The 17,943-nt window shown below is 36.1% G+C and overlaps 1 protein-coding gene across 1 annotated transcript in view; it reads left to right on the forward strand.

Annotated features, from left to right (window-relative positions):
• The window catches only part of LOC120541445 (inositol hexakisphosphate and diphosphoinositol-pentakisphosphate kinase 2-like), a 267,227-nt gene that overhangs the window by 37,176 nt on the left and 212,108 nt on the right, over positions 1-17,943 (forward strand). The window contains 1 exon segment of the mRNA XM_039773073.1: positions 7,461-7,656. Within this exon segment, the coding sequence (XP_039629007.1) occupies positions 7,461-7,656 (196 nt within the window).

The raw sequence follows: 17,943 nt of genomic DNA on the forward strand, positions 1-17,943 counted from the left end.
CTCAGGAATCAGTGCTGGGACCACTGCTCTTTTTCATACACCTGATTTTGAAAGGACTATAAATAAAAAGCTTTTTAAACATTCAGATAATACCAAACTAGGTGGAAGGGCAGAAGATTCATAAGTCCGCTGCATCACTTTACATAGATCTGGATAGAATTCAGAATTCTAATTTGTGGCAAATTACATTTGCTTATAATAAATTTTAAGTATTACATATCAAAAGTAAAAATGTTAGCTTTGAATACGTATGAAGTTTGAAACTAAAAAGTACACCTCGTAAGAGACGTATGAGTTGTAAAGAACTCTTCACTCTTTACATCCAGGCAGTTTGCAGATTAGTTAAGAAGGTTTATACATAGGATGTTAAGTTATATAGCCCAAAATGTAGTGTACAAGTTGAGTGAAGTTATGCTTAAGCTGTGTAATGTACTCAAGGCCTCATCTGGAAGCTACTACTATTTAGGTTAAGTCCCCACATTATTAAAAGACACAAAAGTGTTAAATAAGAGTGATTAGGCAGATTTCTGAAATTGCATTGTATGAGAAACATTGAATTGGTCAAACATTTTCAGTTTAAGCAGATGGAGATTAAGAGATGATAAGATCAACCAGTTAAAAATTATAAGGGGATTAATACAGTGTATCAGAGTTGTAATTTTAAAGTAGTTCAAACTTCAGCTTTTTTTTTTTTTTTACGCAGACAACTACAAACACAACTCGTTAGATCAGTGATTTCCAAACTCCGTACTGGAGACCGGCTGTGGTTGCATGTTTTTGTTACAGTTGCCTTCTGTTTTTAATTGGACTGTTAGCCTATTTAAGATTGTTAATTTATTTTTGCCAGTTTCTGTGTTTTGGGTTCAGTGTGAAAATTTCAAAACTCCATATGGTAAATTTTTATTAGAATACTTGGCTGTCTTGAGCCCATACTCTTCAAAGTCATCCCCTTTGTCTTTTTCCCTCGCCCTTGATTTCAAACACCTTTTTTCCATACCTTGTTTCACTCCTCAGTTTATGGAATTGCAATAAGTGAGCAATAGTTAAAAAGGAAATTCATAACCGGAAAGAGCAAACTGGAAGCAAAAAGTGTGATCATGTAAAGAAAAGTAAAGTAATAAAAATAAGGGAAGAATAAGGAGTGAAACAGCAAATGTGGATACAGATAGATGGAAAACTAAAACACATGCCAGGGTAGGAGTATCGGAGATAATCCTAAGTAAGGATGTAAAGATAGATGAAGAAATCAGAAACAGAATAAACAAGACAAAACTATACTATGAAATTAACAAAGCCTTAATAAGAAAGTAAGAATTGAGTATAATGGTGAAGATGCATCTATATAAAACCACATTTCTCCCAAAAATTTTATATGCTGCCAAATCTTTGCCAATACTTAATAAACAAGATATAAAATAATTGCAGTTGAAATTAGGGATGCTGTGATCTATTGGCTGCCAATCTAAAGACTTGATCAGAGATCTGTAATTTGGAAGATCACAAAAAAGATCTTTTCAGCCCTTCACTTTCTAAGCTTCACTATAATTAAGTTGCAGTACTCTTTTTGCAGTGTAAACAAAGAGCAGAATGTTGAAGCTTGTTTTACCAGAGAGCAAGAGACGATTAGAGTATTAGCTTTTACATTAAAGAAACTGGAGTAATAAACCAGAGACAAAGGAATCAATTAAGTCATCCTGTGAATTAGACAAGAGGCAAGAAAAGCTACTTTAATTCAGACCTTTTATTTTATCCTCTAATTTAAACATCTTTAGAGATCTTTTGACAGAATAGTGAGCTTATGTTTTTATCTTTTTCCAAATAAACATTTTAAGAAGAATTTGAAATTGCTTAGTAGTAAAAATGTGTCTTTTACTAATAAACCTATTAAGCATGTGTCTTCTTGGTAAACATTTTATGAACATTTAATACATTCCCTGGTCTTTAATGATTTTTGATGCGTTTATTATTTGTGTGTCAAACAGTATATTTTTGGTAAGAAACAAGTACCAGTTACATCTTAAGAATTATGAATGTCTAGCTGGTATACCAAAAAAACACTTGTATAAATATAATCAATGTATATTTTAACAGCAAAAAAGCTGTAGTTCAATTAATGATTAAAAATGTTTTTTTGTATTTGGCACACTGTAATAAAACCCATGAGTGCATATATATTAACATTTTAAGCAGCATTTAATTGCCAATATCAATTGTGTGGGAAGTGTTTTTTTTTTTTTTTTTCCTAATTAGAGAAATGGCAAAAAGCATTTTATTTTGTTCAATGCAATGTATTATGGATAAATATTTTTGTACATATTTTATTTAAGTATGTAATTTAAGGATTTTTTTTAGTAATTTTCTGGTCACTAAACAATAAGACTACAGAATTTAATTTTGTTAATAATGTTATGGTCAGTGATACAGGCTTAAACATTGACTTAAACATAGTGAGGATTCTTTGACATATTCAAGTTACAGACCAATGTTATTGATGAACAAAAAACATCAAAGTATTTGCTGAAATAATTGACTGTAGATTTAGAGTGTCATTTCTTAATTAGTTCACCCTGATCAAAACAGTTGTATTATACTTAATTTAGTTTCTGATAATGTCCATCTTTTTATCCCCAGTTCTTGAAATTCACATAGGACTGCTGGTATCCCACACAAATTTAGTAAACTGTGAATTGTAATTTTCAATGCGTACATTTCCCACATGTATTTTTTGCTAACCAGTCTCTTGCTTGTTGCAAGAATATTCAATACTTTTTAAATTACTGTTTTATAATTGTCTTACCTTTGGAATTTAATTTAGTTTTTTCATTGTTTACATTCTGTTAAACTTGTATGCATAGGGTGTCCCACCAATTGCTATTGACCAGAACTTGCAGCTGCAGAATTTGACAATCATCTGGTTAGTGGAGCTGTGCAAGTGTGCAGCCGGAGTCAAAGATTTGGTTGGCACACAATATCTTGTGTTTAAACAGAGCTTTAGCAGAAGCTTGACTAACTTTGTTAAACTGATGGCTAAAGAGAAACTGAAGTATTCTTGTGCTCAAATCAGTACAAAAATTCAGGAAATTGATTATTTACTGATTTTTTTTTTTTTCTTTTTTACTTCATAAACTAACTTTAGCCGATGCGTGATGGATGTTGTGATATTTAAAGACAGTTGTATTGTCATTTCTTTAAAATGTTTATGGTGGATTGATTACCTTTAAATGTGATTCTGGAAAAAATTATTGTTACACAAAAAAAGACACAAAGTTATGCTCAACGAATCTGATACTTGTGGATATATGCATGCCTAAGGCCGCTGCCCTTCTAGCTCTGAAAAGATAGACATTTCCACTGAAAATGAGGGCTTTGTTGGTTAGTTCACATTATGGTATTTTGAAAATATCATTTGGATTTGGTAATAGTTCATGGTAATATCAAAGAAAATATGTTATGTACAGTGGTAAACTAATAATGAGCATAGTCATTCTCAAACTTGACAGAGGAGCAGAGAGCAAGAGTCTTTACTAGTAGCTGGATAAGGGCCTAGACCGGTATTGGTTCATCACAGGGTCCACTTATTCACGCTTACACTGGGATCATTTAACCAAACCTGTAAGGCTTTGAGAATGTGGGGAGAAAAGTCAGAAGAAAGAATATGCAGGCAATCAGGTGCTGTATTTGAATCTAATACAGTGGATATTGTAAAGTGGTAGTGCCTATCAGTGCGCACTACTGTGAAAACTAAGCTAGGAATATGTTAACTAATACTGTATTCTGTCAAAAGATCTCCAATTTCTTAAATTAACAGCATTCACACTTAAAGCCTTATATTGCCTACTCAACTGTTTTAAAGCTGAAGAAAAATAGTAGAATATAGTGTGGATATAAAAAAGTAAAATACTATGTTTTTTTCATCATATTTTATATTCTTTGTGGTTTTTATTTGCTTCACACTTGTGAGGAAATTTTTCCTTGGCTATTCTGGCATTTTGGCTAAAAATGACTGGAAATTTGTACTTGAAAAATTCAAGAATTATTTACTTAAAATGGTTATCAGCCAGTTGTTCAGATAATTTGCTATTTCTGCTATCTTCTGAAAGTTTCATAAACTGCTGTAATCATCAGAACAAGTAATTGTGGCATTTAATGTCTGAATTATAAATATCTAAAGTAATATACATATCACAGCTCTTTTTTAACAGTGCCCCACTCCCACACTTTTAACCCCCCTACAGAGTCTAAAATCTCAACTTGTGTTAAATTTAAGTAGGGATTTCCCTTTTAATTTTAAAATTGAATGTCAAGGCCTAATCCCAGTCATTGTTGCTGCTCCCTTGTTTTACAGGCCTTTTCAGAATTTAAATAACTAAAATGAACTAGCCAAAGCCCGCCGTGGCATACGGCGGTGTAAGAATAGGAACGTAAAACGGTGAGAAAGGAATTCAGTATAACAAAGGCTTAGGAAACCACCGCCGCAGTATAACGAAAATAGTAAGGAGCGAAACCACTGCCAATGGTCAAGAGAGTACTTTCCTGTAGCAGGCTACGGAAAACGTAGACAAATATAGATAGATGCCGCATTCACTGTGTTGCCCAGTTGACACGATAAGTCAGCGTGTCTGCCCTATTGCGAGTGGTAAAAGTGCCATTTAAACTAATACAGGTAGATGTGGAAACCGGGTTTTCTGATGAAAAAACAATTAACGTTTTAAAAAGCATCGTTTACATACAACAGATTTTGCCGAATTGTTTACATGCAATTATTTATATCCATTTATACACTAAATGCATGCGTATCCCATGGTCATAGAGTTGGTGGGCAGGGCTCTGAGTTGGTGGGAGGGGCTCTCTGTCTTGAGTGCGGTGTAAAGTCAACGTGGCTCAGAGGTGCATGTGGACTTTTGCACAGATGAAAGCGACTGAGGCTGTGTTTGGTGAGTTGTTGCGTGCCTCGAGAGTGACACTGGACTCGGGAGGACAGTTACAGTTGGAGTGCGTGGCTCTGTCGTGCGTATCCCATGACGCGGTAGGAGGGTTAGAGTTGGCGGGCAGGGCTCTGTCTTGCTTCCGCTCACTGTCTTGCGTGCCCTTAGCGAATTATATATATATAGATATTGAATGGTTTAAGGAAAGCACTAAATTTGAATCTGATGTCAGTTATGCACAATTTTTAAAGGAAATGGATAGTCTAAACTGACTCTATACCAAGGTGGTATTTTTGCATTTAAAAAAAGGCTTTTTAAGAACTGCCTGAATTTCCCATAACTTTTTTACTGAGAAAATACTTTATACTCAAAAGATTGAGTATTAGCCAGAAGCTTTTTCTAGATTAGTAAATATGTGATCCCATGTTTTTCGTAAGTATTTTAAGTAGGGCTGCTTTTCAGTTAAGTGTCTCAAAATTAAACATTTGAATTGAAATTTGCTACATTTTAATTGAATTCTTATTCCCTTCAAGAATATTATTTTTTATAACGCAAAATAACTACTTCCTTTCTAATATAAAACTTTAATAAGCACTTTTCTATACTATGAAATTATTACAATTTACTGAACAGTTTTGTGTAACAAAAACAATTGAATAAACAGTGAAGCATTAATCAGTCAACAGCACAAAGTAAGAATTGTTTTTTATGTTAAGTTCCATCACAATGCCAGTTAGTCTAGGAGTTTGTTTTTGTCAGTATTGCTGTCCTTAAAATGATAAATAGATGAAAAATAAGACATTATTGATTTTCTGACTATTCAGCCAATTACTTAAGCACACCAGATTATTTACATTTAGTCATACAAGTGATGCTGTTTTTTGTCAACTTTACTCATTACTTACATAAAAAAGTAACTTTGTAATACAGTTACTTAATTAGTGTTGCATTGCTTCTAACAGAGATATAATACCAACCCTTGTAATGAAAATAAATCTTCAATATTTCCTTGAACTAAGAGAGAAAAGAAAACCATTAATGCTTCATTCCAGGTCATGATGATAACATAAAGCAGGATTCAAAGTTATTTATTTTATTATGTAGCTTTTAGTTCTCTTATATTTTAAGTCTTTGTTTTTTCTTAGAATGTTGGTTCTAGCATTGGGTACAGCAAAACAAAAATATTTTTAAAATTTAAATGAAGTGATTGACTACTTCTCAATTAATAAAATGTTGGTTAGTCTTTCATTTGTTATAAAGGAAATAACATCCACTCCCTTTTTCCATTCTCGGTGTAAGCTCCGAAGATTTGTGGTATGACCATTGGCTGCTGCTTCACCAGATCACACTCTTTCAAAATATCTCTATCAAAAAACTGGATTAAAGCTGAACGGATACATACAGCCACTGCTGCTGAGATGGTCACTGGTTCCCTGTGATCCCTAAATGGTACTGATTAAATTTTACACTCGGCACATGCAGTTTCAAATACATACCTATAGCTTTTTTGTTCAGTTCTTTTTCACTTAAAAGCACATGTTTAACCTCTTGTACGATGTTACCAAAGCCAGCAGCCAACATCTTTACAAAAAAGGCAAAACTTCTATGTGAGAATGCAACACACTTAATGACAGTTTAGTTTTACCCTCATCATTTATCTGCATGGAATTAAAGGTTTCTCTTCGGGTCAACCTAAACATAATTTATATGTGCCCTGTATGTTTTCTGCTTTTAAAGTAAATATCAGTAAAATGGCACCAGATGTGTCCTTTCGGATGAACATAAAGTGGTGTAGGACAACATCGGTGGCAGAGGGCTGAAGAATTCTTGGAGGGGGGTGGACAGCATTGAGACAGTCTGTCCTCAAAGGACCCTTGCGGAAATAGGTTGTACATCACCAGTCCACATCCTTTAGAGTCAATTTACTGGTGCTAGAGTGAAGGTGACAAGAAGGAAAGAGCAAACAAAGTTTTGGAAAGTGCGCTTTTGTGTCTTTATTGAATCATGCTGACTGATGATTACAAAAAAGGGAACTTTGTTGAGTAAGGGAAGGAAGACATGGGAGTCAGGAGATGCTTGTGGTTGTGTAATGCTAAAGTTTTATGAGCATGCGCATGTGAGGTTAGCTTGCTTTTATAAGGGAATGTGTGCATGCATGACATAGGAGATGGTGACTAGGTTCCTTATTTGGTAGTGGGCAAGGCTATGAAAAGCATTTTGAGAATTCAGTATAGGGTAAGTGAGAAATGAAGATGCAGTTCAGGTAGTTAGAGGATTATGGATGTGAGCATGCTTTTCTACATAGGATGGGTTTCCTTTGTAGCAGCGAATAAATAAATGCTTTTAGAGGTTGTGTTAAAATTAGAGCTGCTGCTTAGTCACCATCAACATTTTGAAAATTTGTAATTAAATTTACCCAGTACCCTAGATAAAGGATTCTCGTACTCATTATCTTTTTTTATCCTGAGGTAATTGAATTTTAGTCTGTAATGGTGTTTCTCTAACCACTCTTGTTTTTTCTTTCTTGCTCCTTAGCCCCCCGAAAGACATATTGTTGTGGGAATCTGTGCAATGACAAAGAAGTCCAAATCAAAGCCAATGACTCAGATCCTGGAGAGACTTTGCAAGTTTGATTACATCACAGTTGTCATCTTTCCTGAAGATGTGATTCTTAATGAGGCAGTTGACAACTGGCCACATTGCGACTGCCTAATCTCCTTCCATTCTAAAGGTACAATTTCAAAAGAGCTTTTATGATTGGACTATTATGTATATTGAACCTCTGACAATAAGAAAGTACATACTATACAGCAGCAAATTTACAATTGAGTTTGTGTTTTGAGGAACATTGATGCTCAAGAGGAGTTTATAATTCTTGGTTTGGTATTTTTTCCCCTCAAAACTGTAACTCAAATAAAATTTTGAAATTCCAGATGTTCTTGAATATGAACATTATCACAATAGGCACATTATAAATTACAAAGATATCCAGCACTACATCTTGTTCAGATCAGATCATATACATACATCCCTCACATTTGGACAGTAAAAAAAGAAAACAATTTAATTTTAAATAATCATTTAACAAAATCCATGTATTTTTAAAGGAGAACCATTAAAAAATATCTTCTACATTCAAAACATTTCTTCCAATTTCTTCTAATTTCATTTAGTCCTAAGAAAAAATAGGATATTTTTTTGGTCTGTTGTGTTGGAATGGAAGGGTTGATATTCTATGAATTGAGCAATTTTAAATGGTAGGCTATCAGTATTATGTTGGTTATCCCAATAGATTGTTAATTAAGAATTAAAATCCCATTGGATATTACACCAGAGCTATTTTTGGATTAGGGGTTATTGACTGACAACGCAGTGGTACTGTATAAGAAGGGCCAGTGCAGTCTGCACTTGCTAAGAAGACTCTGGTCTTTTGATGTGTGCATTAAGCTACTGGAAGTGTTCTGTCACTCCATATTAGCCAGTGTGATGTTCTACACTGTAGTCTTTTGGGTATGCTATTTGAGCTCAAAAGAAGCACAATGCCTGAACTAACTTATCAGGAGAGCCTGCGCCATCACAGGATGAACTCTGGACACACTGGAAGCTGTTGTAGAAAAGAGGATGGTGGCAAAATGGATGCCATGAAAAATTCCCTCAATCCCCTCCAGGAGGTACTGTCTTGGAGCAATTTTAGCCATAGGTTCAGTCCACCATGATGTGCTAAGAATTGCCTCGGGGCGGGGGTCTTTTCTGCCCAGTGCTTTCAGAAATTTTATTGCTTCCTCCTTTTGGTACTTGTTAAGTTTATTATGAAATGCCATTTTGAAATATCTGAACAATATATATTTATTTATTTTTATTTATATATTGATTGATTGGCTTTATTATTTGTCATGCGAGTCTGTATCCTTATTTTTATGTTTCTGTGGTTGTATGCATGTGAATTTTTCCTTGGGATTAATAAAGTTTGTCTAATCTAATCTAATTGTAAATCCGTAATTTCTTAAAAAGGAACATAGGCACAACATATGGCCCAGTGAAGCAAGTGCCTAAAGACATCACTTAAAGTTAGATTCTTGACCCTTGATACTCTTTGAATGCTCCAAAGCTAGTAAAAGCTTAACTTTAGTAAATGTTTAATTTGAGTTAAACCATGTTTTGCAAAAATTGTCAAAGAGTGAGTTTTATGAAGGGCTACCTTCCCTTCATTCTTGGAAAAGCTAGTCAAGGTTCAGTTCCGAGTATTATCTTGGGAGTAGGAGATGCTACTTCTTCTTTTTGTTGCAGCTAAAAAGTATAATAAATGTAACTGTTTCTTTGTTAACAGAATGATAGCTTCCATTAATTTAATTATGAGAATTGCTTAGGTAACCAAAGTCCTCTTAAAAATAAATAAATAAATAAATAAAATAAAAATAAGTGATGATTCATTGTCAAACTTGCATCACCTCATTCCTAAATAAATCTCACAATCCTGTATGTGTATGTTTTGACCACTATAAAATCTTTGTCTACTTAGATGAAGTGAACTGGTATACAAATGCTAGAGATCTATTTAAACTTTAAGCTTGATTTTTATACAATACAATACAATTTATTTTTGTATAGCCCAAAATCACACAAGAAGGGCTGCAATGGGCTTTAACAGGCCCTGCCTCTTGACAGCCCCCCAGCCTTGACTCTCTAAGAAGACAAGGAAAAATTCCCAAAAAAAACCCTTGTAGGGAAAAAATGGAAGAAACCTTGGGAAAGGCAGTTCAAAAAGAGACCCTTTTCCAGGTAGGTTGGGCGTGCAGTGGGTGTCAAAAAGGGGGTCAGTACAATACATATATTTCTATCACTTCATCCTATTAAGAAGACAAAAATTACACATTTATATATATATATATATATTGTAAAAGATGAAGCAAGAGGCAACATAAAGGTTTTGGGTTTCCGGCCCCGTATACTGTAGTATTTGCCACAGCCAACAAAAAAACAGGTCATATACATCAAAACAAAACAGTTTCCCAATGCACGACACCAGTGATGGCGTCGGCGGCCATTTTAGAGGAGGAGCCTGAAGTGGAGGAATGCTGGGAAGGAACCATGGTGGAAGATGGGACTGATGACGTCAGGAGTAGTGGACGGAGGAAGGGCGGAAGTAACGTGCTGAGGGAAGAAGGAGGCTTATGGCGGCGGAGCGTCTTTTTTTCTGTAGGAAATAAGAGGAGAAAGGTTAGTACCCGCCACTCCCTGCCGGCGAATGTCTTCCTGAGCGTATTAAGGTCCGTCCGCGGTCCCCTACTTGCGCATGCGTGACAATATATATATATATATATAATACAGTATATTACACACACACGGACAAAATTGTTGGTACCCTTCAGTCAATGAAAGAAAAACTCACAATGGTCACAGAAATAACTTTAATCTGACAAAAGTAATAATAAATTAAAATTCTATGAAATTTAACTAATGAAAGTCAGACATTGATTTTCAACCATGCTTCAACAGAATTATTTGAAAAAATAAACTCATGAAACAGGCCTGGACAAAAATGATGGTACCCCTAACTTAATATTTTGTTGCACAACCTTTTGAGGCAATCACTGCAATCAAACGATTCCTGTAACTGTCAATGAGACTTCTGCACTTCTCAGCAGGCATTTTGGCCCACTCGTCATGAGCAAACTGCTCCAGTTGTCTCAGGTTTGAAGGGTGCCTTTTCCAGACGGCATGTTTCAGCTCTTTCCAAAGATGCTCAATAGGATTGAGGTCAGGGCTCATAAAAGGCCACTTTAGAATAGTCCAATGTTTTCCTCTTAGCCATTCTTGGGTGTTTTTAGCTGTGTGTTTTTGGGTCATTGTCCTGTTATAAGACCAATGACCTGCAACTGAGACCAAGCTTTCTGACACTGGCCAGCACATTTCTCTCTAGAATCCCTTGATAGTCTTGAGATTTCATTGTATCCTGCACAGATCCAAGACACCCTGTGCCAGATGCAGCAAAGCAGCCCCAGAACATAACAGAGCCTCCTCCATGTTTCACAGAAGGGACAGTGTTCTTTTCTTGATATGCTTCATTTTTCCGTCTGTGAACATAGAGCTGATGTGCCTTACAAAAAGTTCCATTTTTGTCTCATCTGTCCATAGGACATTCTCCCAGAATCTTTGTGGCTTGTCCACATCTAGTTTGGCAAATTCCAGTCTGGCTTTTTTATGATTTGTTTTCAATAATGGTGTCCTCCTTGGTCGTCTCCCATGAAGTCCACTTTGGCTCAAACAACGACGGATGGTGCGATCTGACACTGATGTTCCTTGAGCTTGAAGTTCACCTTGGATCTCTTTAGAAGTTTTTCTGGGCTCTTTTGTTACCATTCAAATCTTTGATTTGTCATCAATTTTCCTCCTGCGGCCACGTCCAGGGAGGTTGGCTACAGTCCCATGGATCTTAAATTTCTGAATAATATGTGCAACTGTAGTCACAGGAACATCAAGCTGCTTCGAGATGGTCTTATAGCCTTTACCTTTGACATGCTTGTCTATAATTTTCTTTCTAATCTCCTAAAACAACACTTTCCTTCGCTTCCTCTGGTCCATGTTGAGTGTGGTACACACCATGTCACCAAACAACACAGTGACTACCTGGAGCCCTATATATAGGTCCACTGATTGATTACAAGATTGTAGACACCTGTGATGCTAATTAGTGGACACACCTTGGATTAACATGTCCCTTTGGTCACATTATTTTCAGTCTTTTCTAGGGGTACCATCATTTTTGTCCAGGCCTGTTTCATGAGATTTTTATTTTTTATTTTTATTAATTCTGTTGAAGCATGGTTGAAAAGCAATGTCTGACTTTTATTAGTTAAATTTCATAGAATTTTTATTTATTATTACTTTTGTCAGATTAAAGTTACTTCTGTGACCATTTTGAGTTTTTCTTTCATTGACTGAAGGGTACCAACAATTTTGTCCACGTGTGTGTGTGTGTGTGTGTGTGTATATATATATATGTGTATGTATATGTGTATGTATATGTGTATGTGTATGTGTATGTGTATGTGTATGTGTATGTATATGTATATGTGTGTGTATAGTGATATATGATTAAGAACATAATGTAAACACTACCTGATAGTACTGTTGTACAGGTATATAAAACCATTAAATTTAACAATATTTGTCAGACTCGAAATGTGTTTAGGTAATGCCACACTGTTAACTTGCTGCTGTCCTTTTCATTTATGTAATGTGCTGGAATACAAACACAGCCCCAGCAAGTCAAAAAAGAACATCACTGTCTAAATACTTAGTTCACTATATGTTAGTTGCACCATTATATTTATAAAATAATGCAATATAGCAACAATATATCCGCCATGGCTATGGTATGCAGTGTTTACTTATAAATGCCATAGGATATGTACTGATCATTAAGTGTAGCCCATAACCAAAAAACTGGAGTCTAGTTCAGTCACTGCTAGCAACAGGTATTCGTGACCTTTGCCCTGTTATCTGTAATCTTGCAATCTCTGTTCTTTTTCAGCAAGCCCCAGACAGCCCGTGCAGTTCTTGCTCCTTGAACTGTTGTATCTATGTTCTCGAGGAAAATGTGTTATTCGTAAGCATCTGCTTTACAGTGTAAATTCCTCGTCAATATAATGAACTGATATGTTCAGGGTTGTTTCCATCGTTCTAGTTAATCACAAGTCAGCCATGTGTTTCATGAAATACCATTTCTTTCAGGTTAATTTCAATTTCTGTCTGACCTCTGGAATAAAGTGAAGCAAATGCAACTTCTGAAAATTGTGGAATGGAATAGTGTATGTCTTTTTCTGAGTGTTGGACAATTTTTTGAAACCTTTGTTTTGTACAGTTTTAATTGGGGCCTTTGGCTTCTGATAAATAAAACTCGATGACTTCTGTTATCTGATTATTTCTTTCAATGGCCTGCTGGATACAGATATTAATTAACATAAGCAGGTCATTGTTAACTGTGTTTTGGAAGTAATGTTACTGCAACTTGGTGCCGCTTGGTTAGCTTTCATTGACACAGTAGTTTATATGATTGAACTTTAGATGGCCATATTACATTTTGAATACAGTGTAGCAACAGTTTGCATAGTATGCATTATGTACTGTTCTTTCATGTGAGCAGTTTCTTTCATTCTTTGTTAGTAAAATTGATATACAATCCGCTGTGGTGATGTTCCAACTGGTTATGAACTTCCTACTGTTAATCATGGCATTGTCTTGGAATCTTTTGATCTTGTCTCACTTTCACAGTTAAAAAGTACCATTGACACCCTTAAACCTGCTCTCAGTCCTCTTGATATTGTACCACAATGCCTCTTAGTGGAAACCGTTGATGTTTTGGGTCCACCTTTACTAGCCATTATCAATGGTTCTATTAGTGAGGGTTTTGTGCCCTCATTTTTTAAACATGTTGCGGTACGTCCCAGTCTAAAAAAGGCAGAATTACATCCTGGAGTTTTAGCCAATTTTCACCCGATTTCCCAATTGCTATTTCTGGCTAAAATATTATAATTATTTATAATCAATTGGTTTATCACCTTAACTCCAATAATTTATTTGAGATCTACCAATCTGGCTTTAGGCGTTTATCATGGTGTTGAGACAGCACTCCTGAAAGTATTCAGTGACATCTCTATTATTACTGACTCCGGTGGAGCTGCAGTCCTTGTCGTCCTTGACCTGTCCGCTGCCTTTGGCTCTATCAGACAGTGAGATATTGCCGTTGCGGCTTGAACATCTTGTTGGGCTTAAAGGGACTGCTCTTAACTGGTTCAGGTCATATCTAATTGGTAGACACTTTCAGTGACTTTAAATTCCTCATTTTCGTGTACTGCTCCTCTTAAATGTGGTGTTCCTCAGGGATCCATTTTGGGTCATATTTTATTCTCTATATACCTTCACCCTATTGGAGCTATTTTTAGGAAGTTTAACATTTCTTTTCACTGCTATGCTGATGATACACAGGTTTATATTCCCGTCTGCAACTCTGCAATGCATCAACTGCACAACTGTCTTTTTGAACTAAGATCCTGGATAGCTAATAATTTTCTTGATCTGAATCAAAATAAAATGGAGGTGCTTATAGTGGGTCCATCAGCTAAAGCCCAAGTTGGTCTTGGACTTCTCAGCTCTTTCTCTGTCTTTTGCAAAACTCAAGTACGCAATCTTGGTGTTATTTTTGACACTATCCTCTCTTTTGAGAAACAGATTAATTCTGTAGTTAAGAGTTGCTTTTTCCAGCTTCATCTTTTAGGTAAGATCAAGCCTTTTTTTTCATCTTCTAGGGATCTTGAGAAAGCTACTCATACTTTTATCTTTTCTCGCCTTGATTACTGAAACTCGCTGTATTCTGGGATTAGCAAGTCCTTGATACGCAGGTTACATTTGGTCTAGAATGCTGCCGCTCGCTTTCTGGTTGGGGCAAGAAAGTCTGATTCTGTTTCTCCAATATTAGCTTCTTTACACTGTCTGCCTGTCTGTTTTCGAATTGATTTTAAAATCTTATTATTTATAGATTTTAAATCTTTACATGGGCTTGCTCCTGCCTATTTATCTGAATTGTGTGCTTTACACCAGCCGTCTAGAGTGCTTAGATCTTTAGGTCAGTTGTCTCTTGTTGTCCTTCATACCAAGTGTAAAACTAAGGGGGACAGGGCTTTTACAGCTGCTGCTCCTCACCTGTGGAACTCTTTACCTCATTACATAAAGAACTCATGTACAATTGAACTGTTCAAAACGAGATTAAAGACTCATTTCTATTCACTTGCTTTCTGTGACCTTCACTAATACTGATGTTTTCCTCATTGTGATTATGTAATCTTACTTCTATTTTTTATTTATGTTCATTTATTTATTTCTATTTATGTTATTTATGTTAATTGTATGTTTTTTCTCTTCTTTTATTGTAAAGCACTTTGGCCACAACATTCCTATGTTGTTTTAAATTTGCTATATAAACAAATTGACATTGATCAAAATCATCACTATTGAAAACAAAATAATACCAAATTATGGATGACTCCCTTCATTCTGATATTAAAACATGTATAAAGGGTTAGAAGATTTAGATATAATTTATATTTGCATTTTTTCTGAAGGCCGCCGCAAACATAGGAGAAAAAAATTCACACTTTTAAAAAGATGTTGTTAGGGCTCATACTCCTGAAACTGTCTCTGTGACTGGTTAAAACAATAATTTGCTGTTTAAAGAACTTGATAACTAGAAAACCTCAATCTCTATCAGCACAAAAGTACCAAATGAAATGCAGTAATTAACACTTTACACGATTAGTATAGCACTGCACGTGCAAATGTAATAGGGACTAATATAGGATTATTTGTGCAGTCCTAATGAGAAGCAGTCTGCCAGGTTTAGTTTTTGGTCAGCACAGGTGATACAACTGGAGTAAGTTCAACTCGTCTATAATTTAACTGAAACATATCATGCTCAAGAACTGAGGCATATACACAATCATATATGCAATATAATATATAATGTTTTAACTGGAGAGTTCAAGAATTTGTGTAGCTACTTTAGGTGAATGTTTCTATTATATAATAGTCATAATAATAGCAGCTCACTACTCAAAATGGTAAATGCAGGGAGTACCCAGGCTTGAACCTGCAACCACTTGATTATGAGGCAGCAGTTCTTACCTCTGCACCAGACAAGAGGAAATGTTTAGCTTGCGTTGATTGATGTTTGGGCTTTGGTTTTTACTCATTGATGGTAACATGTAAATTGAATAATTTATTTTTCTCTGGTGTTACCTTTGAATAAAGGCGCACTTATTTTGTTATACCTTTGTGAATGTGTTTATTTGATATTTGGAAATCAATCTTAACACATTATATACAGTATATAAAAGTGAGTACACCCCTCAGATTTTTGTAAATATTTCAATATATCTTTTCATGGGACAACACTGAAAATATAACACTTTAATACAAAGTAAAGTATTCTGTGTACAGCTTGTATAGCAGTGTAAATTTGCTGTTCCCTCAAAATAACTCAACACACAGCCATTAATATCTAAACCGCTGGCAACAAAAGTGAGTACACCCCTAAGTGAAAAATGTCCAAATTGTGCCTAGTTAGCCATTTTTCCCTCCCCGGTGTCATGTGACTCGTTAGTTTTACAAGGTCTCAGGTGTGAATGGGGTGCAGGTGTGTTAAATTTGGTGTTATCGCTCTCACACTATCATACTGGTCACTGGAAGTTCAACATGGCACCTCATGGCAAAGAACTCTCCGAGGATCTGAAAAAAAGAATTGCTACTCTACATAAAGATGGCCTAGGCTATAAGAAGATTGCCAACACCCTGAAACTGAGCTGCAGCACGGTGGCCAAGACCATACAGCGTTTTAACGAGAGATGTTCCACTCAGAACAGGCCTCGCCATGGTCAACCAAAGAAGTTGAGTGCACATGCTCAACGTTCTATCCAGAGGTTGTCTTTTGAAAATAGACGTATGAGTGCTGTCAGCATTGCTGCAGAGGTTGAAGGGGTGGGGGGGTTCAGCCTGTCAGTGGTCAGACCATACGCCGCACACTGCATCAAATTGGTCTGCATGGCTGTCGTCCCAGAAGGAAGCCTCTTCTAAAGATGATGCACAAGAAAGCCCACAAACAGTTTTCCGAAGACAAGCAGACTAAGGACATGGATTACTGGAGCCATGTCCTGTGGTCCTGATGAGACCAAGGTAAAATTATTTGGTTCAGATGGTATTGTGGTGGCAACCAGGTGAGGAGTACAAAGACAGGTGTGTCTTGCCTACAGTCAAGCATGGTGGTGGGAGTGTCATGGTGAGCTACAGTTCATTGAGGGAACCATGAATGCCAACATGTACTATGACATACTGAAGCAGAGCATGATCCTCTCCCTTCAGAAACTGGGACGCAGGGTAGTATTCCTACATGATAACGACCCCAAACACCGCTCCAAGAAGGCCACTACCTTGCTAAAGAAACTGAGGGTAATGGTGCTAGACTGGTCAAGCATATATTCAGACCTAAACCCTACTGAGCATCTGTGGGGCATCCTCAAACGGAAGGTGGAGGAGAGCAAGGTCTCTAACATCCGCCGGCTCCATGGTTTCGTCATGGAGAAGTGAAAGCAGATTCCAGTGGCAACCTGTGAAGCTCTAGCAAACTTCATGCCCAAGAGAGTTAAGGCAGTGCTGGAAAATAATGGTGGCCACACAAAACATTGACACTTTGGGCACAATTTGGACATTTTTCACTTAGGGGCGTACTCACTTTTGTTGCCAATGGTTTAGACATTAATAGCTGTATGTTGAGTTATTTTGAGGAGATAGCAAATTTACACTGTTACACAAGCTGTACACTGACTACATTGTATCAAAGTGTCATATCTTCAGTGTTGTCCCATGAAAAGATATAATAAAATATTTAGAAACTGTGAGGGGTGTACTCACTTTTGTGAGATACTGTACTTCACGTCAGCATTTTGTCATTATTACTATAACATGAAAAACGGTTCTGTTTTTATGTGCTCAACATTTCTTGCCTCGCATTTTCTGTCATCCTACATTTACACAGATATATAATTATATATATTCCAAATTACAATACATTGTTTAACCCTATACAATTCCAGACACCTAACTCCCAGATAAAGAGACTTCAGCTGGAGAATTTTGCATCTGCCTTGACTTCAGCTGCCTCAGTGGAGGATGGGCTAGCAGGCAGCTTGCTGCTGGTGCTGATTGACACATTTGCAAAACAAAGACATTAATGACAAGGTGCAAGGGAATTTAATGTGGCCCAGCATTACGGATGTTTTTGTAGGCTTCTGGGATTCTTGTGTTAAAACCATAGTGAAATTAAATTCACAGAAAATGAAGAGGAATATAAGAGAAAAATTCCTTATCACACATTCAAAAAAGTCACTTCTTTACTATGATTTTTCAGTTACTGGCTTAAGCATCTTAGTTACTTTGTTTAATTTACTGTTTTCATTAGCAATTATGT

The sequence above is a fragment of the Polypterus senegalus genome, chromosome 12 (assembly GCF_016835505.1).
Source record: "Polypterus senegalus isolate Bchr_013 chromosome 12, ASM1683550v1, whole genome shotgun sequence".
Taxonomy (NCBI): domain Eukaryota; kingdom Metazoa; phylum Chordata; class Cladistia; order Polypteriformes; family Polypteridae; genus Polypterus; species Polypterus senegalus.